The 26,109-nt window shown below is 53.6% G+C and overlaps 1 protein-coding gene across 1 annotated transcript in view; it reads right to left on the bottom strand.

Moving 5' to 3' along the window:
* Positions 1 to 3,317: 3,317 nt before the first annotated feature.
* LASP1 (LIM and SH3 protein 1) overlaps positions 3,318 to 26,109 on the bottom strand; it is a 38,581-nt gene continuing 15,789 nt past the window's right edge. Inside the window, exons 3-7 of the mRNA XM_004434588.3 lie at positions 25,152 to 25,236; positions 18,512 to 18,619; positions 9,469 to 9,622; positions 8,999 to 9,102; positions 3,318 to 6,394 (exon numbers count right to left, since the gene is read on the bottom strand). Coding sequence (XP_004434645.1) covers positions 6,221 to 6,394; positions 8,999 to 9,102; positions 9,469 to 9,622; positions 18,512 to 18,619; positions 25,152 to 25,236 — 625 coding nt within the window. The 3' untranslated portion in view covers positions 3,318 to 6,220. The remainder of the gene's footprint in view (positions 6,395 to 8,998; positions 9,103 to 9,468; positions 9,623 to 18,511; positions 18,620 to 25,151; positions 25,237 to 26,109) is intronic.

Below are 26,109 nucleotides of genomic sequence, written 5' to 3'. Positions count from 1 at the left end.
AGAAATAACAAGGCTCAGATGGGAATAGCAGCAAAGGTATCAGCCCCCGAGTAATGGTCACGGACTAAGAAAAGAATTAGGAGTTTTTCTCTCCTCTGCCAAACCCCACAATGGGGAAAGAATGGACATGTCTCCCAAAACCCCATTCCCAAGTAAATTTCATTTGCTATCTCATCCTCAAGTGAGAATGAGTCACTAATTAATTACATATGCAATTATGCAAGCATAATTGTAAACCACTCTGCTGACATAGAAAGATGGGTTTTACCTTTAATTATCGGAAGAAAATGGACAACTTGGAGTTTGAGCACCTAACTGAAGAAAAAAATTAGGAAATAATAGTCCCTCCCACCATGCACAACACTCCCAACCCATTCTACCTAAAAATCCTTTGCATTGTGGGTTTTACTTTTCATTTTAAAAATCGTTATTTTAAATTAGGTCTCAAAGAAAGAAGTTGGCATTTCTTATTCTTTTCAGAGTGGTTTGAGAAATGCTACATCAATGCATCTGAGAAAAAAATAGGAAAACAAGATCTCTTTTGTTTTTGAATCAATACCCGAAATAATGACCAGAAGCAAAAATCCACCGGTGCGTCAACAAAGCAGGATGCTCCGCCAGTCGGCTTCATCCTTCCCCCCGAGCTGTTCTCCTGCAGGCTCTCCGCGGCAGCTGCGGGCCACTAGAGCAGATAGATAATGTAGGACAGAATGACCAGGCCTATGATGGCAAAGAACATCAGGATGAAAATATCCAGCATTGTGCAGTCCTTGGCCGAGGAGGCCTCTGGATTCCGGGGAAATGTGAGCTGTGAGCACAGAGGTTGCAGTTAATGGAGAGAAATGGCTTCCTCTTCCCTCCACTGCTCAGCCTGTGTTCTTTTCCCCTCCTCCTCCCAGGGCAGGAGACTAAGGGATGCTGCAGCTCCATCAGCAGCTTACTTCCCCCTGTCCCCCGCCCCCATACCACAGCCAACCAATCACAAAGCTCAGGAGCAGGTAGCCAAGGCACTGTCGATTTAGACCAGGCAGAACTGAAGAGGCTCAATTTCTCCCCAGAAACCCAATCCCACCTCTTTGTCTCTAAGTGGAGTCTGCATGATATGGACGTAGGAGGAGATCTGATCTCTATCCAGAGCCCCTAAGAATGAATCTTCCTGACTGCCTTTCTTCTTCCTTTTTACTCTCACACATCCCTGGCAAATTATCTCAGAAAAATAATGGTTGGGAGTTGCAAGGGTCATTGGCAAGTTGTAAAGGTCATGTTATGGAGGGATATGGACAAAGGTCTTGTATGAGTCTCAGTTGGCATCTCTGGGGGTGGAGCTAACACGGGATTCCTATACTGTGTCAGATATTGCTCACATGGTGTAATGTCAACCTCTCTACAAGTCTTTATAGATGAGGCTTAGAGATGGTCAGGAACTTGTCTAATGTTTCATTGGAAATGGCAGAGATCACGATTCAAAACTAGGCTTGCACACTCCAGAGACCGTATTTTTCTCTCGCCCCAGACTGGCTCACCCCATTAGTCTGAGATGCCCCTCAGCCCTACCTGCACTGCTCAGTTTGCAATGCATTTTGCTCAGATCACTCCGTTTACGTTCACAGTGTGAGCACTACAAGTCTCCCCTCCAGCTATTCCTTGTCTCTTTGTGGTCATTACCCACATTCTTGTTCTCTTTTGTATCCTCTTCAGGGAGTTCAGCATGGTGTTACCCAGAGAGGGCACTAAAGAATTCTCAGGCCCACCCCTGTGCAGTAAGTGTCTAGAAATGCAAATTCAAGTGGCTTCTTCTGAGGGGAAAGGATGGTGTGTACTCAGTTATGTCTTGTGTAGTTTTTATGCCTTTTTATAAGTCTTATTTCCTGTTAAATTAAAAAACTCCCTGTGATATCTCTGAGGCCCAGTGACCTTGGCTCCACCCCATATAGTTCAGGAAGGTGAATGAAGCCTCCTGAGGAGGAGGGGCTGCAGCTCCACAGACAAAAGGGGGCAGGCCAATGGGAGGCAAAGTTTGCCAACTCATTCCCTTCTTATTCTCCTACTGGGAAAATATTAGGCAGTCAGCTCCTTCGGAGGGAGAGCAGGTGTCAGTATTGTCTTTAATTATCCCACCCAGCGCTGCCTCCACACTCCCTACATTGCTCCAACCCTGCTGACTCCGCAGCATCAGTCTCCTGATTACAAAAGCTCGCTTTGGGGAAAGCCCTTTTTCTCTCCCTGCTGCTGCTGTCCTGAAGCCAGAGGATGCCTTAGTGGGAGCTGCTCCTCTGCACTAAGTGGCTGGACATGATGCTGACTGGTGGCACTGAGCTGGGGTGGAAGGGTCTGGATTCTTTACCACTGTCCCCTTCCCAACCCCACAGAAGAGGGGAGGCTGCCTGGCCTTCCAGTCAGAGGTCAGACCCAAGGTACCCAGAGCAAAGTGCAGAGCACGGGTGATACTAATACGAGAGGTGCAAAGGGCATGGGTACACGGCCCCCTGTGGCAAGGTCATGTCATAAGGCTGTGAGCATCACACTGGGGATCATGAAACCTCCAGCCCTGTCACTAGCTGTGCGATTTCCACCAAACCACTGCCTTTCTGGGTTTCAGTGAACTCCACCTGTAAGATGGACACCGCAGTAGTTACTTCTCTCACAAGGCTGTTAATAAGATCAAAGAAAACAATGTGTGTTAAAGATCAGATTCATAAGGCATTGTGAATACTGCTCTGAGTTGCCAGACCACTTTATAGACGGCCTTATCCCATGTCTCATCCCACTGCATACTGTCCCAGTCCTCTGTCATTTCATTCCCCAAACATGTGGCGAGCTCCTACTAGGTGCAGACAGTGGCAGAGAGCTAAAACTGCCCCCAAGATGAGCTCATTTATGAATTCAACAAATATTTGTTGGGCAGTTATGTGCCTGGCCCTGGGCAGGCACTGGGGATTGAAGAATTAGACCCATTACCTTAAACCCATTACCTGCCATGTAAGTGCACTGGCCAGTGGGGAGTCAGGTGCATAGCAAAGGAATTAGCAGTAAGAGAATATGGGAGCTCAGGGAAGCTTCTGGGAGTGTCACCAAGCTGGGCAGAAGGATGTAGCCAAGAGCAGACTGGTGGGGAGTTCTCAACAAGGAGGAAGTAGGTGCCAAAGCACTTGCTAGAAAGCCAGCAAACTGCCGCTCCCTTCCTCCCAGGCTGATGGCTTCCAAACCCTTCTCTCCCTGAAGGGCTGCAGGGCTTCCAGGAGGGCGAGGGACCAATGCCCCCAAACAGATAAGACACACACACAGCAGCACCTCAGAGCCAGAGAGAAAACCAAATCCACAGGTAAAAATTATACTTTTATTTGAGTCACCAGGAGAAAGATTCACTTGTGGTCCAAGTCAAATGTTCAGAATCATAACAGGCCAGAAAGATTTGATCCCAAGCACAAGCCCACGAGGGAGGGGACCAAAACAGACCAAGAAAAGACAACCACCCCATATAAAAAGATGAATGGACGGCTTCACACACACAGATGAAATGTTTGGACAGAGGCAAATTTCACACGGTCATTTCTGTTCCTTTTTAAATACAGGTTTGCAGGGTGGTATTTTTTTTTTCCAGCTATAAAAAAAAGGCCCCAAAGTGCATATGTGAGGGGGAAAAGGCAGAAATTAAGCAACAAAGTAGTTTTCCCTGGAGGGACATGAGGAAGAAAACAGGAAGCAGTGTTGAGAGAATTTGCTTTTCTCACCATTGGGCTTCTTGTATTTTATTATTGGCCCACTAAAGTTATATTCACATTGTAGCTTTGATGCATCTTCTTTCCTGGGATTAGATTGGCTAAAAGACCTCTGTGAGCTGTAAGAAAAGACCAGGGACTTGGCCCAGCCCTCAGGTTCTGTGCTCTTCTAGGGATGGAAGGTTCTGGAAAGGAACAAGGACTCCCAGCAGCCCCTGGGTCCCTCAGCACCAGTGTGATAGACAGTCCCTTCTTTCTCTGGGGGTGTGTAAGAAAAGCTCCCCTATTTTTAGGATGGAGGAGTAGAGGGGCCAGTAGCAAGATTGTAGTGGCTGGCTTGCTTTGTTTCAGATGGAAAATTAAGCTGAGTGAACACAGGCTGCTTCTTGCTCCTCCTGGTCCCTCTCCCGGCCTCTCACTACCCTCCCAACCGCAGGTCCTCCAACAGGATGTGTCTCTGACCTTTGGTCCCAGAATCAATGTTGTGCTTTGGGATCAAGAGGAAACGGAATGACCAGCGCCTCCCCCAAGGCTCCCAAAATTGTTCCCTCTGCCTCCCTCATCCCCTAAATGGTCCAGTATAAGACACTCCATCTGCCCTCACCTCAGCTGGGGCCAAGGAGTTCAAGAGATGGGTCAGGCAGGTCTCCTCCCCCACAGCCATTTCCTCAACCCTCTGATTCGGGGTAAATATTCCCAAGTCAACTCACAAGCAGTGAGGATTTGACTACTGAATCCACCTGCAGGCCCCTCCTCCCCTCCAGGGTACAAGGATGCAAAGATGTCAACTGTGGGGCCTGAGTGGATGCAGGGTGATGATGGGAGACGGAGACCCAGAGGGGTGACAAGAAAGCCCAGAGATGAATAAAGCTAGGCAAGGTTCGTCACAGCCACCAACGAGCAGGAGAAGGGACTTGGAGATAGCACCATCTTTCCCTTCCTCATCCCGGGGTCTGTGCTTCCAGTTTTGTAGCCCTGGGAACCTCTCCTTCTGCGTCAAGGGGGCTCTGGGTAAGCGAGAGGCTCTGAGTGAGGCACCCACAGTGTGGGTGACACAGGGGCCTCTGGTCCCCCACTCTGCAGCCCAGGACACAGAAATGGGGGAAGAGAATATGTCCGGAGGCATGAAGCTTTTCCCCAACCCCAGCCAGCCACACCACCAGCCGCGCAACTCCTCAATCGTCCCTTTGCTTCTGCCCAGCACACTGAAAACGGTATGGGGGCTTCCTCCACTTGGGGATAGAAGGAAAGGAGGAATTTTCACTCCAAAGAAAACTAGGAACTTCTCTCCCCTAGGGCCCTCCTCTTTCGCTGTGGGTTTTGAGGAAAACATCAGGGGAGGACAGCTCTGTGCACCCTCACAGAAGACCAGTCTCCTGCAGGACTGCACCTGCCCCCTTCTCTCACACTCACATGCTCACACTAGCCTGTCACAAACACACACACTAAGTCCTGGGGATACAGAGGGTCCTGTGGCTGTGCACAGTTCCAGTCCACTTGGCGTCAGGTCTGGGAGAGGAGGCCGTGGATGGCCTGAAACATCTTCCCATGAGGAGCAGGGAGGAATGGCTCACCTAACCTAGATCTCAGGGGGCTGGGCCGTGGCCACAAGGCCCGAGGCTTCCTTGCCCACCTTTCAGAACCACAACTTCCAGCCAAGGAGGCCAGCCAGGGTCCCTGGAGATGGGGGTGGGAGTGAGGGCAAAGGACTGCGCCGTTCACCTCCTCCCCGCAGGGGTCCCTAAAAGTAAGAAAGGTGAGAGCTTGACCCAAGCCACGCTCCTGGGGAGCTCCTCGCTCACACCAGGTCTGCATGGGCAGGAGGGCAAAATCACAGTGTGAGGAGGAACACTCATGGGGAGGATGAATGAATCCCACGGCGGGAGCTTTCCCTCCTTTGTTGTCCTTGAGAGAGGGAGGGTATGAGACTCCTTGGAGGGCCCACAGCCCACCTCTGAGAAGCAGAGGCAAAGCCCATCTCACTGGTCCCTACACAATGGCAGCCCCCGCCCCGGCCCCATCCCAGGGGCAAGGGCAGTGGAGTCTCACTCCCGGGAAGGTATGGAGCCCCTCCCCTGGGGGCCCTGGGGTCTGGGGCTCACCCCAGCCCTGGAATGTTTGGGTGTGTGAGGAGGTGGGCGGGAGGGTCTGAGGGGGCAGAAAAGAAAGAAGGCAGAGGCCTGGGAGCCAACAGGTCTCCCATTCCAGACCAGCCCCACGGGCCTCGCCCCCCCAGAGAGGTCCACACCTGTTCCATCCAGAGAGAAAACCGAGAAGCTGGTCAAGGGAAAAACCTGCCAGAGGAAGGAGCCCGCGAAAGTGGCAGAACAAGGCTTCAGTCGGCAAAAGAAGCTGGAGGAGGGTAGGAATAAACAAGCTGTCGCAGATTTAAAAAAACAGACACTGAAGGGTGGACAGGTCACGCCCAGGACGGATGTGATGCCGGATGCGATGCCGTGGAATGCGCTGAAGACAGATGGGGCGGGCGGCACCCGGCGGGCTCAGATGGCCTCCACGTAGTTGGCCGGCAGCATCCCCGTGTCGCCGGTGCGCTCCACGGTCCCGTACATCCAGCCATCGTCGATCTGCTGCACGTTGACGATGGTGTCCCCATCCTGGAAGGAGACCTCGTCCTCGTCGGCAGCACTGTAGTCATACACAGCGCGGTACCGCTTCTGCAGGGGTGGGGGCACAGTCAGCCCGGGGCCTGGCTACCCCAGGGCCTGAGCCTTTCTTTCTGACTCTCCGGGACCCCAGGGCAGAGCCTGGTGAGCAGTGAACTAGGACCCGGGAGACAAGAAAGGGTTGGGCGCTGCTACAAATTTTCTCACCTCTGTGTGTCACTTTCTGAGAGCGATCACACTTTTTACAATGTTTCTGGCATCTACTAAGGACCAGGCACAAGACAGGGACTGAGGCTACAATAGCTCTGCCCCACCTCTCGGAACCAGCATGCAATAAAGTCCAACGGACACAATGCCAGGTTGTGTTTAAAGATATGGCATGCCCTGTATGCTATTATCTATATTATTATAAGCACTAGTCTTTCTTTATGTTTTTTTTTTTTAAGCTGTGATATGAGTCTGACTTCACTCCCAAGTTCAGGACAAAGACCTATTCTTGGGAGAAAAATCTCCAGGTGACACAAGAGGTGTCTATCAGGTTCACCTTCCAATCTCGGCCAAAGTCATATGCTTAAGCCCCAGCTCTAGGAAATGTCCCAAAAAAGCACATGAAATCCAACAATGGTCTTGGAGGTGGGCAAGATTCTAATGTCCTCTGACCCTCACTGCCCTTGACATTGACTTGTCTCTGGGGGTCAGCCCAGCCTTTGTGGGGCCAGGCCCTGGGATCTGTGTGGGGCCGGGCAGTGGAGCCCAAGCGCCAACTGGTCCAGAGCTGAATGAGGCCCTCAGGACCCTCCCGCGCCTGCCCCCACTACTCCACCCCACTGCCAGGACCGCTGCTCAGACCTTTTGTTTCCCCCCTCTGGTCTGCCCCCTCCAACTGTTCACCCATCGTGATCTCAGGGGGAACGTTCCAAAATGCAAACCTGATCCTGTTACTCCGGGGTTTAAATCCTTCAGAGGTCCCCCATCCTCGTTAGCACTAAATTTCAAACTTTTCTTCAAGCAGCAGAAACCAGCTCCATCAGCCCCAAAGGCTGCGGGATGAGGGGTCACACTCCTCATGAAGTGACCTCGGTCTCTCTTATCACCAACTCTGCCTGTCTCTTGGGCTGAGTCGCTGTCATCTATGCCTGCATCCAGCAACAGCCTCCTAACTGATCTTCCTGCTTCTGCCCTCCAACTTCTACTGCCTCTTCTCAACACAGCTGCCAGAGCAATCTTTTAAAAACAAGTCAAACCGCATCACGCTGTATAGCTTGCTAGTCACAAAGGCCTTCCTGTGGCCCACACATCCCTGCATGACCTGACCTCATCTCCTACCCTCTTCCCCTCTCTAGTCACTTTGGCCTTCTGGCTGGTCCTTGAACTTTCCTAGAATATTCCTGCCTCAGGGCCTCTGCACTTGCTATTCTCCTTGCACTGCTCACTCCTTCACTTTATTAAGGACTCTGCTGCTCTCTCTCCCCTCGCCCTGCTGTCTCTTTCTTCACAGACCTTACAGTATATACCTACTTATTTATTGCCTTCTTATTTGTCTCCCTGAAAAGAATGAAGCTCCAAGAGGGCAGGACGGTGGACTTTTATTCAGAGCCAAATCCCTCGCGTCCAGGAAAGGTTTAGTGAGTATTCGAAGGACTGGCTGGTCTATCTGGAACCTCACCCTTTGGACGACCTCTTGGGCCCGCCCGGCACCCCAGTTGGCACTGACACTCCCTCGTCTATGTGTCCAGAGCATGAGGCTCCTGCAGGCCACTTATCTCAGGCTATTTTATTTCTCTGAGTATTGTCTCTCCTGCTCCTACATGAGCTACTTTGAATTCCCAGGCACCCAGCACAGGGGAGCTGAGCTCGGCCAGGAGCTCAGGACTGGGGGCTCATTGCACCCACAGCGGGGTGAGTAGCAGGACTTACAGACCGGGGACTTCAACTCTAAGGACGGGGAAGCCTGACCCCGGCCCGTTCCCTACTCTGCTCGTTCAGTTATTCAGCAACGTTGACGAGTGCTGTTCTGTGTCTGGCTCAGAGTAGGGGACCCAAAGGGACACTGCCCTGCCCGCACAGAGCTTCAAGTCCAGTGGGGGACACACACACAGAAGTTAACAGAGAACTGTTTGAAGTTGGAAAAAGTGCTCTGAAGGAAACCAGTGGGAGAGGGACAGAAACGTCAGGGGACACCAGGTGACATGGAGTGGTTTGGGAGGGCCCCTCAGAGACAGAGCAAGCTGAGATCTGAAGGACACGGGGGGGTCATCCTCACAAAGAGTGGGGAGCAGGGCCCAGGTCTGAAAGGCCCCAAGAAGAAAGGTGCTTCGTGTGCTCCCGGGTAGCTGCAGTAAGGAAATTTGGGCGGGGGTGGTGGTGGTGGTGGTGGTGTGACTTGCCCAAGGTAACTTGTCCTATAACACAGGGCCCCAGTCCCAGCCCAGGGCTCTGCCCACTACACCACCCTGCAGAGGCTGGGATCCCTACCACTTGCAGATGACAATCTGGGGTCAAGGGTCAGGGGATGCAGGCCTCCTGGGGGGCAGGGCCCTAAGGACAATCCATGAGCTATGTCCAGGAGGCCTTCCCCAGGCCCACCCACCTCTGGCCTCCTCAGGCCTCTGACCTCCAACCGCCCACCTCACTGCTCTGGCCGGGGCTACTCACCCCGCCCCCGCCTGGGGCGCTGCGCTGTATGGAGACTGGGGCTGCAGGCTCCTTGTAGCCACCATAGGATTGCGCCGGCTGCTGCTGCTGGGGCTGCTGGTAAACTGGGAGATGGGAGGAGATGGGGCTCAGAAACTGTCTTGCCAAACTCAGGCCCTCCCAGAGCCCCCTCCCTTCCTCCACGAAGCCCATATCATGTATTTCCACCCCCACACCATTGCTCAACCCCCACTTCTCAAGAGCTTATGTCTGTATGTGCTCATCTGCCGGTGCTGCGTATTCTACAGCAGGGGCTGTGGCTCCCCCATCACTCTGGGGGCCCAGCACAGGCCTGACCCCGGTGCTCACGGCCTCAGTGGGGATGGGACCCAAGGACTTGCGTATGTGTGTGTGTAAACGCGGCTTCCTCCCACCCTGTAGCTGGCCTGGCCTGGCCTCAGGTCCTCTGCCCCCACAGGCCTCACACTCACCCGGGGCGCTGGTTGGGATGTGGTGAGGCGGCTGCTGCTGCTCCTGGGGCCGCCGGTAGCTGCTGCTGCCCTGGGAATCTCGGCGCTCAGGCTCCATGCTCTCACCCCCGCTGGGGCCCATCCGGCTCTTCTCAAACTCCTCATGGTATTTTATCTGCAGGGGCAGAAAGCATTCGGTGAAGGACTCACAGCAAACCAACCAAAGCTCCCCTCCTGTTGCCACTCCAGATTGCAGATGGGAGAGACTCCTGGAGGGCTCCAGGCAGAGAGCCAGGTTCTCTTCGGGGGCTCACCAGCAGTATGCCATTGGGCAAGCTACTGAACCTTGCCCAACCTCAGTTTCCACCTCTGTAAAATGGGACACTGGTGTCAACCTCAGGTGTTGCTGGAAGAGGCAATGAGATGACAAGGTAACAGGTCCATGTAAACTAAAGCACCAGACAGATGTGAGCGGTCATTTTTATGTGCCTGTGGCAGGGGCTGGGGGCTGCCCCCTCCCGCCCTCCTCAACAGCAGCAATAGCAGCAACTCCTGTTTACCAAGCACTTCCTAGGTGCCAGGCACTGTGCTGGGAGTTCCACATCCCGGCTCATTTTACCTGGTCAGCACCTATAGGGGGTATATTACAGCCCCCATTTCACAGACAAGAAGGAAACTAAGGCACTAACAAGCAAAGTGCGTTGCCCAAGATCAAGCAGATTGCAGAGGCTGTGCTCTAAATCGTTAGGCCCTGGGAAGAGGTTTCTGCCTCTTGTGGACGTGATCTCAAAGGCCAGAGCCCAGGGACGCTCTGCTGAGGACCCCAGCATCCCGGGACAAGAAATGCCGGACCCTCCCTGAAGGTGGGTCGTTATCTTGGAGATGGGTTCCTCCTCTCGTCAGCTTTCGAAAATGGGCAAAAAGAGGCATGGAGAAGCCCCAGTACCCAGCAAGGGCTGGCTGCTTTGAACGGATCAGGACCCTGGAGACCTTCTAGTATTGCATTTCTTAAAATCTGGTCTTCAGTTTATCTGCTTCCTACCCACTTGAGCTGCTTATGAGAATGCAGGTTCCAGGGCCTCCCACAGAATCTACAAAATCAGGGCTACGGTTCTGGAATATGCATTTTTATTTATTATTATTTTTTTTAATAATTTTTTTTTCTTATTTATTTTTTCCCCCAAAGCCCCAGTAGATAGTTGTATGTCATAGCTGCACATCCTTCTAGTTGCTGTACGTGGGACGCAGCCTCAGCATGGCCAGAGAAGCGGTGCGTCGGTGCGCGCCAGGGATCTGAACCCGGGCCGCCAGCAGCGGAGCACACGCACTTAACCGCTAAGCCACGGGGCCGGCCCTGGAATATGCATTTTTAAAAAGCTCCCCAGGTGAGTCCAAAGCAGACTCAAGAGCAGAGGTTGGCAAACTGTGGTCCCAGGGCTCACAAGCCAAGAATGATTTCTACATTTTTTTAACGTTTGGGGGGAAAAAAATCAAGAGGAATTATATTTTGTGACACATGAAATTTCAGTTTCCACGTCCAGAAATCAAGTTTTATTGGAACGCAGCCACACCCACTCGTTTACCTATTACCCATGGCTGCTTTCCTGTTCTAACTGCAGAGCCGAGCAGCTGCGACAGAGGCCCTGTGGCCCACGGAGCCTAAAATATGTCCTCTCCGGCCCTTTACAGAAAAAGTCTGCAGACCTCTGCTTGCCAAAATACTCTGCACACTCCTGTTGGTAAAATATGTTTTAGCACAATCCTCCCAAATTACATCTATTTTATAAATTACATACAAGTATCACTTTACACATATGGAATGTATACTGTAAAACTTACACAAAAAATATGAATTAAAAAAAGGCTGAGATGAAAAAGAACCAGAGCCAGGAGTTCTAAAGTTTCCCCCTGTGCTCTCGGTGGCACAGGGTGCCCGTACCCCACCTTGAAGACCCCTGGTGGGGTCTGTTCACTTTTCCGAGAGGAAACTGTTGGGGAGGGGAGCAACCAAGGAAAGGTGCTGAGGCCATGGTTTGGGTGTTCCGGGAGTGCTGGGCTGGCCGGGGGGTCAGCGGGGAGGAAGCGGGACAGAGTGACAGAGTGGCACCCCTCACCCTCAGTGGAAAGCAGGACACTGAGGGAAATGTCCCGTCTCAGGCAGGCCCAGGCCCTGCATTCTCTCCAGGCCACAGACCACCCGCCTGGAAGCTGGTTCTCACTTCCTGTTCACCAGGATCCTGCCCTGCGAGTCTCCCAGTGGAAAACAGGGTGGGAGCAGGGGATCAGGGACAGGAGAGGGCAAAGCCCGCCCTGTTTCCTGGAGCAGAAGGCACCAGCGAGCCTGTGCCCTGGAAGCCCTGGCCCAGGTCTGACCACAGCTGTCCCAGCCAAGGCAAGACCCTTGGGCCATCCACTCCCACTTTCTCTGCTGCCTTCTCTCCTGCTCCTGGGCGTTCACCTTGCCAGGAGGGCAAGAAGTCACACGAGGCTGGGCAGGGCTTACACGTTAGTAGCTGGGCTAAAGGTCTACAGGCGCAGCCTCTGCTGGCTGGATGACAGTTACTCCCTGCAGCCGGGGCTGGGAGGATAGGCAGGGCAGCAGCAAAGCCCAGGACGGGTCCAGGCTGGAGGCAGAGAGCGCCTTACTTGGGCGTTTGGGTCAGGACCAGCCCCTCCTCTCCCTGCTCATTCCCTTCAAGCCCAAGCAGCGACCCACGCCCAAATGGTGAAGTAGGCTGAGCCTATTCCTGAGGGGCAGCAGCCAGCCCTGGGCAGCCTGAAACACCCTTGGTCCCCTCAACTCCCACCCAGAAGGGCACCCAGGGGTGAAGTCCTCAGACACAGGGCCAAGGCCCTGCTCTCTGATTCCTAAGACAAGGGTGTGAAGTCATTCTCTCTCAGTGACCCCCATCCCCTGGTGGGTGGGGGAGGACAAGGAGAGGGGACATCTCTCCTGAGGCTCTAAGCTCACAAAGCAACTGCCCTTCGACTTCTGTCCTGGGGGTGGGCAAGGTCAGCTTCCTATGTTTACTTTCTGTTAATGAAAAGAGGCCTGACCCGGGAGCCGGTGACCGAGGAGGGAAAGCACATATGTGGAGGATGGGGCCTGTACTGGGGGCCCAGCTACCCTGGGTGACAGCCCTCTTCTCTGGGTGTGACTCTATCTGCATCAGTGACAGGGTGACCGAGAGCCCTGGGGAAGAGGGCATGTCTGGGTCCCAGGGTGCCATCCTCTACTCATGTCCTACAGACTCAATCTCACCACGGGCAGCAGCGTCCCTCCTGTGCCTCGTCCCCGGGAGATCATGAGCCCTTCACTTACTCTTGTGACCCTGGGAGAGCCCTTTCCCTTCTGTGCCTCAGTTTCCTCATCTGTAAACAAGGACAAGGTACCATCCGCTCCCAGGTGGCCCTGAGGCTCCTGACCAGCTCCAGGAACCTAACCAAACTAGAGCTGAAAGCAAGTACGGACATGCCACCACACGTGGATAAATATTTAAAATCAGGGCCTGGTGACCCGGGTGGATGGAGCAGCAGCCGTCTGAACACAAAAGAACCCTCCTCACCACCCATGCAGGTACCACCTCTTATTATTCATAATCTTCACGTTTGCTCAACTCTTCACACTAAGTTCATAAAAGCTCTATGCACATTATCTCCCTCGGCCCTGACGATAATCACCCTAAAACATAAGTTGGACAGGTACATTTTAATTCCCAATTACAGAAGAGGAAAACGAGGCTCAGAAGCAAAATGACTCCCCGAGGCAGAGCTTCCATTACTCAACAAGGGCCGAGGCTGGTCACACGAGGACAAAGTCACAGCTAGACAGCCCTTTCCTGAGGGCAGGCGTGGAGCAGGGTGACCACGTTCCTAGTCCCAGTTCACGTCTTCTGTTCTGGATAAACATCAACAGCACCCCTTTCACTCTCCAATAGGCACATTAAAGGGTGTTAGCACATCCGAAAGGGAAAGAAACATTTTAGACTCCAAGGGCCCAGCTGATCCCTGCTGCAAGCTCAACACAGTCTGATCTTCGAAGCGCCCTGCAGGGGGTCACCACAGCCCAGAAACATTGGCAGAGCCCCAGCTTACGAACTGTCCTGGGTCCCTGGGGAAGGACACCATGCTCTGTGCCCACAAGATCCAAGTGCACGTGGGTTGAGGGGCCCAGGCCTAAGGACCCTCCCCACATACCCAGGCCCCTGCTAGCCAGGACTCCAGGTCCATTCCAAAGCTAAAGAAAACACATCTCCACTAGCCGATGTTCTGTTTTCTGAACCCCCTTCTCCTGATTGTGGTGGCAAACAGCAGTCTGACTCTCCACACGATGCTCTCACATGATTCCACATCACGGCTAAGGAGGGAACACCAGGCTTTGAATGGAATAATCAACTCACTAGCCAGAGTCTACTTTTTATAACAATGTGTCCCATTTGCTGAGGGCCTACTTTGTGCCCTGACAGGCATTACTCATTTCCTTTCCTCAGCCAGCCCAAGAGCAGTGTATCACCATCATCCCCCTTTTATAGATGGGGAAACCAAGGCTCAAGGGGTGGGTAAGTGGTGGTTAGGCAGAATCCAGTCCTAACATCAGATCCTTAGTCCTCAACCACCATGCAATACTGCTCCTTATTAGAGACTAACAATATTTTGTTTTTAAAACAAATGTAAATCTGTGCTCAACTTCATTAGTTATCAGAGAAATGCAAGTTAAAACCACAATGAGATGCCATGATACACAATCAAAAATGGCTAAGATGAACAAGTCTAAGGATGTAGAGCCAGGGGAACTCTCATCACTGCTGGCAGGAGGGTAAACCAGTAGAGCCATTTGGAAAATAGTTCAGCATTATCTGGTAAGGTTGAAGGAACATACACTCTGAGACCCAGCAATTCCACTCCATGTTAATACAAGGAAATATGTATGAGGTTGTCCAGAGCACGCGGAAGCAATCCAAATGTCCCTCAACACCAGAATCAATGAAATGAGGTATAAGCATTAAGTGGAATACTATACAGCAATGAAAAAGAATGACCATGCAAACGTGTAGATGAATCTTTAAACCCAATGCTGCCCAAAGGGAGCAAGACACAAAAGAATACATACTATATGTTCAAAATCAGGAAAAACAACTATAGTGTTTAGAAATGCATAGTTACATAATAAAACTATAAAGAAAAGAATAGCGCAAGCTTTCAAAAATTAAACTTCCGGGCTGTCCAACAAGCCTGCCTCCAGGCCATTTGACTCTGAGGACGGAATTTTGTTCGGCTTCACCATTTACTACTGATTAGGCCCACACTCTAAAGACTGAAGCTAACTTCAGAAATACAAGCTAATTATTTCTGACTGTTAGAAATACGAAGGATTTCTGCCTGTAGCAAGCATATCTCACAAGTTTACGGTTATGGTCCTGTAGGACATTAACCAGTTCTACAGCCCATGGCAGGACATTACCCAGTTCTGTATCTAACTGTATCCAGCACTTTCTTTCACTGACTAGGCATCACCTCTGCCTGTCATATCCTCCAGCTGGTTCCTGATAATTAAGTTAAATACATGATAGGTGCTCACTACATGAGAGTTATGTTTTTAACATTTCGAAGACTATTTTGACTGCAGTGCGGTAATGTTCTATTTCTTGACTTGCATGGTGAGTACACAGGTGTTCACTGTATGTGTTACTGCGTGTTATGTTGCACAGAAGAAGTTAAAAGACACAAAATTATATACAGAAAATCAATATATAAGTAAATACGTAGGTAAATAAAAGCAGAGCTTCTCTACTTGAAGGCAGCAGCTCCTATAAGGTGGCCTTAGCAATTCAAGGTTCTCAGCCATTGGAGCTCGTGACCGAAGGCCAGGATTCCTGAAGGATCAACTTCACCTCATAGCATGCGGCCCTGGCTTCTCACCCCTTTAGATGCCTTTAATGAAGACACAATTACTCACCACAGATGTAGAAGTTACAAGTATCTTGCCTCATAATTTTCCACACATTCTCAGAACTAGACAATGGCCAAACTTCAGCCAAACTTTACTCCATGTCCCTCCTTCAGCCACAATGTAGAAGGCAGACAGACTTGCCTTTAAAGTAATAATAATGGACAGTATTTATCAAATGCCAAGCACTTGACATTTTCCTCGAAACCACCTTTTAAGGTAGGGCCCAGGGCCCTCATTTTTACAGATGAGAAAACCGGGGCTCAGCGAGGCCCACCTGATTGCTGCACGACAGAAGCCGGGATTCCTGCTCTCACTGGCTCTCCCCACCTCACCATCTCGCCTCTCAGCAGGACTGAAGACAGTCCGCACACATCCAAAGCATTTAAACACCACCCAGGGAGCCCAGACACTTGTTTTTAAAATGCTTTTGCTGGTGAACCCTCTAGTCTGCAGCATCTTTCTCCAGGGAGGCAAATCTTCATCTCTCTGCAGGATGGTCTGACCTCTGGAAATAGCTAGGAGCCATTTGGTGCTAACCTGGGAAGTGAGTGACAAGCTACATACAGGAATACTATTTTGGATACAAAACAAAAGGTGGGGCTCTAAACACTATCTTTCCCAAAACTCTTGTGGAGATGGGACAACTTAATGGCTCTAAGTGTGGTTTAAAGTTCCCTTGGGGTTCTGGGATGCGGCCAGGCCTGGCGCCTGTGACTCAGGCCTTGGTGAAGCTTTTTCAGACTCTTAGGTGATGGTTCTCAGACTTCCATGAGCACCACAACAACACAGAGAATGTTTAAAATGCTGGTTCCTGGGCCACATTCCCAGAGATGCTGCCTCAGGCGGCCTGGGGACCAGGCCTATGAGTCTGCATTTTCAATAAACTTTCCCAAGTGATTCTAGTCCAGTTGTTTGGAGGCCCACGTTCGACAGACTAATAGCACTCACTAAAACCGAGTCTTCCAGCTTTGTGGTCACACCTCACAGGTCCCAGCTAGAGCTGCAAAAGGAGAACCAGGTCAGATTCAAGTCACCTCCCCCACCTCGGAGCAGAGGACAATCAGCTAATTGCAGCCCTGCGGTTAATGATAAGATGGCTATCTCCTGAGGTGTGGATGTCTTGGCCACACTGAGTTCTGTTACCAGGGCTCCTCAGACAACACCTCCAATAATGAGGGGGTGGGGGAGGGAGGAAGAGTAGGTGCAACAGGCTGGATGTGGAGTATTCTGGAAGCCTTCCAGAAAGGGAGGCAGCAATGACTGGGCTTGCTTGTTTCCTCCCCTGTAAAACCCACAGGCTGGAAGCAATGAGTGGATGTGTGTGGGGGTTGAGGTTGTAGACGGGGAACAAGCGTCAACGATAAAAGACAAGAGGCCTCGTGGTGAAAAGCCACAGAGGCTGAAGAGTCAAGATGCCAGCTCTGTGGGCCACCCCAGGTTTTCCCCATCACCCACGGCTTCGGCCCCCTCCCACTTTCCTGCAGTCACCGACTCTAAGGTCCTCTAGGACACAGACCTCCTTTACCCCTTCTTCACCCTTCAGAGGTCTGGGCAACAGGAGGGAAGCTCTAGGGGTGAGGCCAGGCCCAGACTGATGGAGAAGCAACTGAGACAGGCCTTTTTGGCCGGGAGAGAATTAGAGCCCTTGGAGGCATACCCTCCTGGCCCAAGGGAAGCACTCCATTTCCTCAAGCCACGAATTTCAAACTGCAGGTCAACAACCTAGTTGTGAAACCCATCTAGCTGCGTCTGCAACCAGCATCTTTACAAAATAAAACAGAACAGAAAATATCTGAATGACCTCCAAGCAGTAAGGACTCTTTCATGAAAGTTTTGATCTGTTCTGTTTTCTCGCTAAATAAATAAGCATGCCTGTTTGGTGGGTCATGGTGTAAAATGTTATTTCATGCTGTAGGTTGCAGTCAAAGTGTGAAAGCCACAGTCTTGGGCATGGCTCGTTCTACTGGCCTGGGCCCTGGCTCATGAAGTCCAACTGAGCCACTGCTGGAACCCACTCTAAGCACAGCCCCCAGCCAACCTCTAGAAGGGCTGTCCTACCAAGGAGGCTGGGTGGAGGGATGGGGAGGGATGTGGAGCCTGGGGGGGTATATCCCGAGTGGGCTACCTGAAACCTAGGCCCTCTCCCAGCCTCTATCCCCAGTCCCCTCACTCAGAGGAACACTGGGCAACTCGCCAACCCCTTCTTGTTACAGACATGAAGACTGCTTGCCTAGTCCTTCAATTGTAGGACCTCCCAGCCCAGGCTGGCTGGGCACACCTTGCCGCTCTGTGCCCAGGACCCCGTACCCGGTCTGTGGCCCATATCCTGCGCTTGTGGCTCACAGCAGCGCCCTGCCCCCACATGCCCAAAGTCCTCTAGGCAGCCTCCCCACAAGCCCAGAGCCACACAGGCTGCTGGTCTGTGGCTCTGCCAAGCAGGAAATCGAGGCCTGTTCCCTGGCCACAGGTGCCATGGGGCCCGTCGATCCACCGCCCACTCTCCACACCCAGCCCTGCCAAAGCCAGACACTGCTGACCATCCCGGGCCCAGGACGGCCTGGGTCAGGGGGTGCGGGGCCAACAGGCAAAGCCAGCTGGGGTTTTTACACAGGAAGGAAGAGTAAGCCGAGGTGGGGGAGGAGGCTGAGGGAGGGCGGAAATGACTGCAAGTCAGCACCCAGAGGCAGACAAGGGGGAGGCTGGCCCCTCCCCACCCCTGCTACCCAGTTTTGACCTTTGTGCTCAGACAAAACAGGCAGTCTGGACCCTAACACCCACCATAACCAGGAAAAAAAAAACTTTAGAGAGAGTGGGGGGTGATTTACCACATAAGGCCCTCCCTGCACCCCCCCCAAAAAGTACAGTCCTTTCAAGGTGGAAATGCCATGTGGGCGGAGGGTGGCAAAGGGGGAGTTTGAGGGTGCACAGAGAAAAGGCATCTGGGAACCCCAAATCCTTCCCTTCCCTCTGCTCAAGCAGCCGCCAGCCAGGCCCGCCCAGGAGAGCAGGGGCCGCAGAGAACTGGCCTCATTCATGTCTGCCAGACTGGCAGGGAGGGGACAGGAAGGGAGGGCAGCGGTCAGCATGGGAACCACGGGGAGCAGGGGAGCTTACGTTACTGATCTGGTCCTGGGTCTTCTTGATTCTCTGGAGTTCAGGTGTATCTGCCACCACGCTGAAGCCTTTGCCCTTGTTCTTCTCAAACTCCTCCTTGTAGCGCACCTGGAGGACCAAGGGGCGAGGGACTGGAGTCAAGCCAAGGGGAGCAGAGAGGGCCCCAGCCCGTGGCCACCTCTGAGGTAGCAACCAGCCAGGAGAGAGATGCTGACCCGGAATCCACCCCACCCCCCAACTCAAAGCAGAAGCCTTGGTCAAAAAGTGATACACAATAATAATAACCTGTTAGTATGCATCCAGTGCATTCTGAGTGGCAGGCACGTGCCAAATGCTTTACATGAACTATTGCATGTGAGGCTTACTATAGACTATTATTAGCTCCATTTTACAGATAAGGACACTGAGCCACAGAGGGGCAAAGTCTCATGCTCAAGGTCACATAGCTTTGCAGCCAAAGTCCAGAGCCACCAGGATGCAAACCCTTGTCTGCCTGACTCCTGACCCCTCAACACTGGCCCATCCTGCCTGAAAGCTATAGGAAGAAGGTTCTTTCCAGAGCTCCAAAGACCGCCCCAGCCCTCACCCTAGCCAGGAGGTGGCCCTACCCGCCGAAAGCCCGGGGGAGTTTTCAACTGACCAGCTGAGTGAGGGCTGTGCCAAGGGACAAAGTTGGCGTCCAGAAAGGAGGGCGGTGAGACAGCCATTCGGAAGACTCAATCAATGAGCCTTTGACAGGCCCCGGCGGCTGCCTGGAGCCTGCCAGGCTGGCTTCTGAGGTCAACGCCACAGGAGGGGATGAAATTGGTGGGAGACAGACAGCACTTCAGAACAGGGGTCCAAGCTCCGGGGAAAAGCCCTGCCACCTCACCACTGCCGTCCTCTCCTGAGAACTCCACAGAAACTCCAGCACTAGAGAGACTCAAGTCAGATATCAGAAAGGACTTCCCGAACACGAAAGGGATTGAAATATGAGGAATATCTTGTCCTCCTCTGGGGGTTTTGAAGAACAGAATGGAGGCTGGAAATGCCCATGAGACAGAGAAACGTTCCTTGGCTTCCACAGTCTTCACTGTCCACCTCGGCAGCCAGCTGTTCCAAACCCCACCAGCTGCCTGGATTCCCTCCATGGGGGCTGCACTGTCCTGGAAGCAGGTCAGCCCAGGACATGAGGCCCAGGACATGAGGCCCGGGACCTTGGGAATTTCCAGGATGACAAGCCCAGGCAGCTCCCAGGCCTAGAGTCATCTGGCCGCGGCGCTGAGCTGCACTCTGACCCGACCGACCACACACACATATGCAGCCATGGCCACACCTGTCAGTTCCTCTGCACATCCCCCAGGGGTCAGGGGTCCTTGTTCGTCCCCTGGAGCCCCAGCTCACCCATCCATGGGGTTCTTCTTCCTAAAAAGTTCCAGAACCTCCTTTGTTCTGATCCAGACTAAAAACGAAAGCCTAGATGTGCCAATTCCCACCAGACCGGAAGTTAACGCAGTGGATACAGGTTCCAACCCATCCAGAGGGCCCAGAACTGCCTAGCATCAGCTCTTCTGGGAAGGCCTGGGCCAGAAGGCAACGATTAGTGTTGAGGGGGAACCCTCTGGGAAAGGGGCATCAGGGAAGGTAAGGCACTTAGAGTCAAAAAAACGTTGCTCCAGATGCAGAAGCCCCAAATCCAAAACCTCCAGCCTAGGTTTCCTCATCTGTAAAAGCGCAGTTATAAGAATCAGTTAAAATATGGGGAGGGGCCTTCCTATCGCCAAGCATGGGCAAAGAGCAGGGGGAGCTGATAACCCAGGCTCAATCTCCCACTTGCTAAGTGATCTTAGGCAAATGACCTAACCTCTCGGGCCTCAGTTTCCACATCTGTAAAATGGGGATCATAATACCCATTCCAGTCAGCGGTGCAGATTTCAGTGGCTCTAAAGCAGCCCATGGCAGGGCTCAGTATGTCCCGATAAGGTAAGTGTGAAAGCGCTCTGCCAACCTTAAAATGCTGAAGAAACACCAGTCCCCAATCCTCCCTCTACTTCTTGGCCTCCAGGTCAGACCCCTAATCCAGGGGAATAATCGCCATGGCGACACTGCAGTGACATCAGCTGGTTCCCAGGCTTAGGAACTGCCTCTCCCTCCCTGCTGGGGAAGGATAATTCATGTCACTCCTGGCACAGCGGGCCCAGAGAGGGCGGAGCTGGGTGGAGTGGCGCCCAGAAAGGACTGCGGCCTGGGCTCGGCACCACTTCGCTGTGTGTCCCTAGGCAAGTCAGTCCACCTCTCTGAGTCTCCTGAGCAGGGCTGGCGAGCTGATGTCTAAAAGCCCTCCCAGCTCTGGAGTTTGCGACCATTTTTAAGCACCAGCAGGCCCTGACTATGGAGAATCGAGGTGGGGAAGACTCTCTAAGAGGCTGTTTGGTGCTGGAGCGAGTGGCAGAGGTAAAGGGTGGGGAGCCTGGAGCCCCTCCATCAGGGGTCCCTTGTCACCCAAGCAGGAGTATTGACTCGCATCTGAGATAGCCCACGGGGAGGTGACAGGGGTCTCTGAGGAGGGAAGGGACCTGCCCAAGGCCACGCAACCCAGCTGTTGGCAGGGTCAGGGTGCAACTCAGAGCTGTGGCCGGAGGACTCGTGCCTGGGAGCCGCCTGGGCCTCCCATCCTGGAAAAGCCCCAGGCAGGGCCAGGACTGATGCCTGAGGCTCCTCAGGCCCAACCACCACCACCACCAACGAAGCTCTAACTTTTTATATGTAGATTTATGAATTATTCCCCCTGGACCTAGCTTGTTCATCACACATCCCAGGAGATAGCAGGTACAAATAAGTGTTTCTTGGGTGAATGACGAATGAACTGAATAGACACAAAATCTCCAAACAAACAGGCAGCATAATTTGGAAAATAACTGCCCTGCTGACCCAACAGAAGAGGAAAGGTCATGACTTTAAAAACATATATATATTGAAAAAAATACTATGCCAACAATTTCCACTTATCATGTGCCTACTATGTGCTGAGCCCACATACTACGTAACCCACCCCTTCTAACAAAAAGGAAATCCGTTTTAAAATTGGACACACAGATGGGGAGGAGAGCTAACGAAAAAGGTCAGTTCTGGAAGCAATCATCAAAAGGTCTACTCCTCAGCTGCATCACGCCCAAGTTCCATTTCCTCTCCTTTCCAGAAGAACAGCAATAGTGAACATTTACTGAGTGCTAACTCTAAGCCAGGAAATGTTCTAAACGCCTAATATATACTAACATCCTCACAACCTTTTGTAACCCCCATTTTACAGATGAAGCACTAAGGCTCAGAGAGGTTAAATAACTTGCCCAAGGTCACACAACTAGTGGTGGCAGACCCAGGATTTGACCTTCAGCCGGCTCAGACAAGAGTGACACAGGTATGCTGCCTGCCTTGCTGGTCACAGGATCCAAGCCTGGAGAGTGGGAACCCTGCCCCGGGGCATGGCATGGGCTCTGCTACAGTCCTATCCCCTGTGGCACTTGCCACGCTGTGCTGGGACAGCTCGGCACCATGGAGGTACGACGATGAGGGAGAAAATGACATAGACTCTCTCCTTGCACTTCTGCCTGGGTTCAGGGGGCCGCACAGACACCCCAGCTCAGCCCCAGCCCAAAGCTGCTGCCTCTACGCAGCCTGGGGGGCGGTGACAGCTGCCCTGGGCAGGGGGAAGTGGGGGCAGCTGGGCCCCAGATGCCAGTTGCCTGGCTCAGCCAGGCCTGGGCAGGACCACCCAGAGGGGTCACTTCTGGTCGGCTCTGTGGTTACCTCCCCCGCAGGGGAGGCTCCAGGTGTCCCAGACACCCAAAGTACCATTTTGGGAACCAATCTAGAGACAGGAAAACAAATAAAGTTGAAATAGCACAGGCAGCTTCCCAGAGACTGAGAAGGGCTGAGATACATCAACGCAGGCCCAGGAAGGGCCCTGGAAAGACACCAGCTGACACCCTGGTGAGGTGGGGCAGGGCAGGCAGAGGAGGCTCCCACTTCCCTTCCCGCAGCCACAGGCGGCTCTAGCTGGCCCTGCCCCCACAGGGACCACAAGAACCAGAACCTGTCACCACCCCCAGCCAGGCCCACTCAGCCCTTCCAAGCCTCAGAGCACCAGGCCCAGCCCCAGACCTCGAGGCAACCGGGGTTCGCTGTCCCCATTTTAGCGGAGGAGAAAAAGCTGAGAGGCAGGCAGTCAGGCTTAGACCACAGCTGGGGAGGTGGAAGCGAGGCAAAACCAGGCCTGCAAAGAGGGCAAGGCCCTCATCTCCACTGTCAGCCTACCCGAGCCTCCAGCCCTGAGGATTCCTGGGTCCCACCCAGAACTGCCAATGAAAAGTCCCTTGGGTGGGGCTGCCTTCTACAAGTCCCCAAGCACGGCTGGTGACTGGTGCATCCCAAGGGTAGAGAGCATGAGGCGGGGCGTGGAGAACACCAGGCTGGGCGCCCCAGCTGCAGAACTGTACGAGCAAAGGACTTGAAGTCTGCCTCTGGGCAAGTGGCAGGGCCTCTCTAAGCCTGTGTCTCCATCTGCACAGTGGGGATAACAGAGTCCCTCCTTCCTCAGGAGCTTGTGAGGATTAAATGAGATCAGCGCATGGCCCTCAGTGAGGACCTAATGAAGAGTGACTGCCACTCTCATGATGTTCCCAGCCTGCCTGAGAGACAGGGGCCTGGAAACCCAGGAGGTGAGCAGCGGGCCAGGCCCGGGGAGCAGAGGGCGCAGGTTGGGGGCAGAGGAGCCTTCAGACCCCATGCAAGAGGTGCTTCCTCCAGGTCCCTCTGATGGGACTCCCACCACTCAGGGTTCTGACTGCCCCTCTCAAGCTTTGGGGTGAGTACAGGTCACCCTGCAATGCTCTGGCCTGCCCGCCCCGTGAAGTCCCCTCCACCTCTGGCCCTAGTGGGCTCCCTATAGGATGGGGAGTCTGGGTGGGTAGCCAGGGCGTGGCCAGAATCTCCCCTGTGTAGACCTGGCCCAGGCCCCTGGGCTGTCTCAACCTCCCTTCCTGCCAGCTGGGCCACCCGGCCTGAGGGCGGCAGAGGTCTGGTAACCACAGCTGCTCCCCAGGAAGTGCAGCTTTCACGCCACAGCTGGTGGGGCCCAGGCTGGCACATATGAGCTGCCGTGAGGGAGAAACCCAGCTTTCCCCACTTGCTCCCCATCACTGTGGGCCGCACGGGAGGCCCAAGCCCCAAACCCCACCACGGCTGCACACGGGCGAGGTCACTGTACTCCGGAGTGAAGACCAGGTCTTACAGCCTCACTTAGTGTGTGCCTCTCGCAGCCCCGGTTCCCGAGGCGGGGCAAGGACAAAGGAGGCGAAGTAACTAAAAGCACTTGCTAAGCTACAAAAGTTCTCACCAGCTTAAGGGACTGTCGTGTTTATTATCCAGGTAGAGACAGTTCTCCTCGGGGAGCTGGATGGAAAACCGGAAAGAACACAAGTCCCAGAGCCAGACGGACCGGCATGCAAAGTCATCAGCATCTACTTCCTCTTCCGGGAGGTGGGGGTGATCCTGCCAGCAGCACAGGGCTGTTGTGAGGACTAAGGGAGCTCACACGCCCAGAGCACTCAGCACTCAGTACGTTAGCCTGAATACTGTTATTACCTCTACTGCCACCGCTATGATCTTAGCAAGTCCCTTAATGTCTCTGAGCCTGTTTCCTCATGTGTACAATGGGAAAAACAGCCCCCTCCTCACAGGGTGGCTGGAGGATTAAATGAGAGACGGTATGTGAAGCCCTAGACAGAGCAGGGCTGGTTCGTCCTCAGGTGACCTGCGGGGAGGCAGGGACCCAGGGAGGTCACGTCAGGATCAGGCAGCAGGAGCCTCGCTCTGAAGCATCAGGAGAGATCCCGCTCTATGGCCCAGCTAGATCCTCCACAACACTTGCCTGGCCCTGGGCACCCTGCCCACTTGGTTATGTTCCCCAGGGGTCTCTGCTGAGGCCCTGCCCCATAGGCCAGACCAGGCTTGTCCCAGAAGCCCCCCAGACCCCCAGGCAGAGTTAGCTGTTCTGGTCTCAGGGCTCCAGACCTTTTGTCTATTCCTCAGGGCCTCTGTGGGGCAGGAACCCCGACTCCTCCCCAATTGCAACGGCGTCCATCACCCCCACCCAGCAGGCGCTCAGGAAAATCAGGCCCAAGGAGACAAAGGCAGGACAGGCCTCAGGGTAAGGTCCCCTTCACAGCCTACCCTCTGAGGGGTGGAGGGGTTTGGCGACACGGCTATAGAGGGGTGCTGTGTAGCCTCAGACTGGCGTGAGCCTGGAGAGGTGAGTTCCCTCCTTTGAGGGTGGGTGTGAGTGGAGAGGAGGAAGAGGGGAACAGCTTCCTGGAGGAAGTGGGCTTCAGGGGCCCCACGTGAAATTTCCTAGAGCAGAAGGAATCAGACGCCCACACCTCCCCAACCCACTTCAGGGGGAACACGCTCTCCCCAGCTCCTTTGACAAAGTCAGGAAATATGAAGTAACTGGGTGCAGGGTTGGGGCAGGAGACAAGGCCCGCGCTAGGATGGCCGCACCTTGGCCTTGCTGAGCAACCGCAGAGGGAAGGGCCCTTGCCAAATCCAGGGGTTACGACAGCCCTCCCCGCCCCCAGGCCACAGCGCTGGCCCCGCCCCTCACCTGACTCTGGAGCTCGCTCTGCTGCTTGAGGCGGAGGTTTTCCGGGGTGTCAGCCACCATGGTGAAGGACTGCTTGGGGTAGTGTCTGCAGGACAGAAAAAGGGGGGGGGGTTCACTCTGGGGAAGGAGCAGGAACCTCTGGGCTTCTCACAGACCTCTCTCTCCTGGAAACTTCCCCTTACCTGTGGGCAGCCCTTGCCCCAGCAGCAGGACCACGGTGTCCACAGTCCATGGTCCACGGCTGAGGGGAAGCAAGCGTTTCTCAGACTCAGCCTGAGCTGAACTGGGAAGACACATCAGGCCTGAGCGGCTGGCCGGCCATGGAGAACTGTCCTAAGCCAAAGGGAGGCCACGGGGACACTGTCTGAGGGTTTCAGGTCACCCTTGTTTGAGGATAATCCATGCCTTAGAATCTACCCCACAGAGAGGTTAAGGGGGCCGGTTCACCCAGGAGGCCCAGCCAGATTGGGGAGAAGATGGGCATGGGGTCAGGACAAAGCTTTCAGCTAAGACCACAAAGGGAGACCAACCAAGCAGAGGAAGGCAGGAGGGACACGGAGACAGAAGTAAAGGGGAAAGGGACACTCATATCCAGGGGGGGCTTCCTAGAGGAGGTGGCGAGAGAAAATGCACACATCAGAGTGATGTTTCAAAGGGCTAACGAGGTCCAACCTAAGTGGACGGGAGGTGAGAGATCAACTTGAGGCCAGAAAAGAGGTCACGCTCAGGTGACAGATGACAACACTGTAACAACGGTTGATGTTTGCCCTGTGCTAAGGGCAAACATGCCTTAGTTCATCAAATTCTCACAAGTGCCCCAGCGTCCCCCTTTGACAGGTGGGAGAACTGAGGCTCCGAGAGGTTCAACAAGATGGCCCAGGCACAGGCCAATAAGTGGGGGCATCTGGATTCACACCCAGACAATCTCCCCAGGACCGGGCACCTGAACCAAACCCTC

This window comes from Ceratotherium simum, chromosome 16, assembly GCF_057802395.1.
Source record: "Ceratotherium simum simum isolate JZ-2026a chromosome 16, ASM5780239v1, whole genome shotgun sequence".
NCBI classification, from domain to species: Eukaryota; Metazoa; Chordata; class Mammalia; order Perissodactyla; family Rhinocerotidae; genus Ceratotherium; species Ceratotherium simum.
This window is presented reverse-complemented; position numbering and strand designations above follow the sequence as displayed.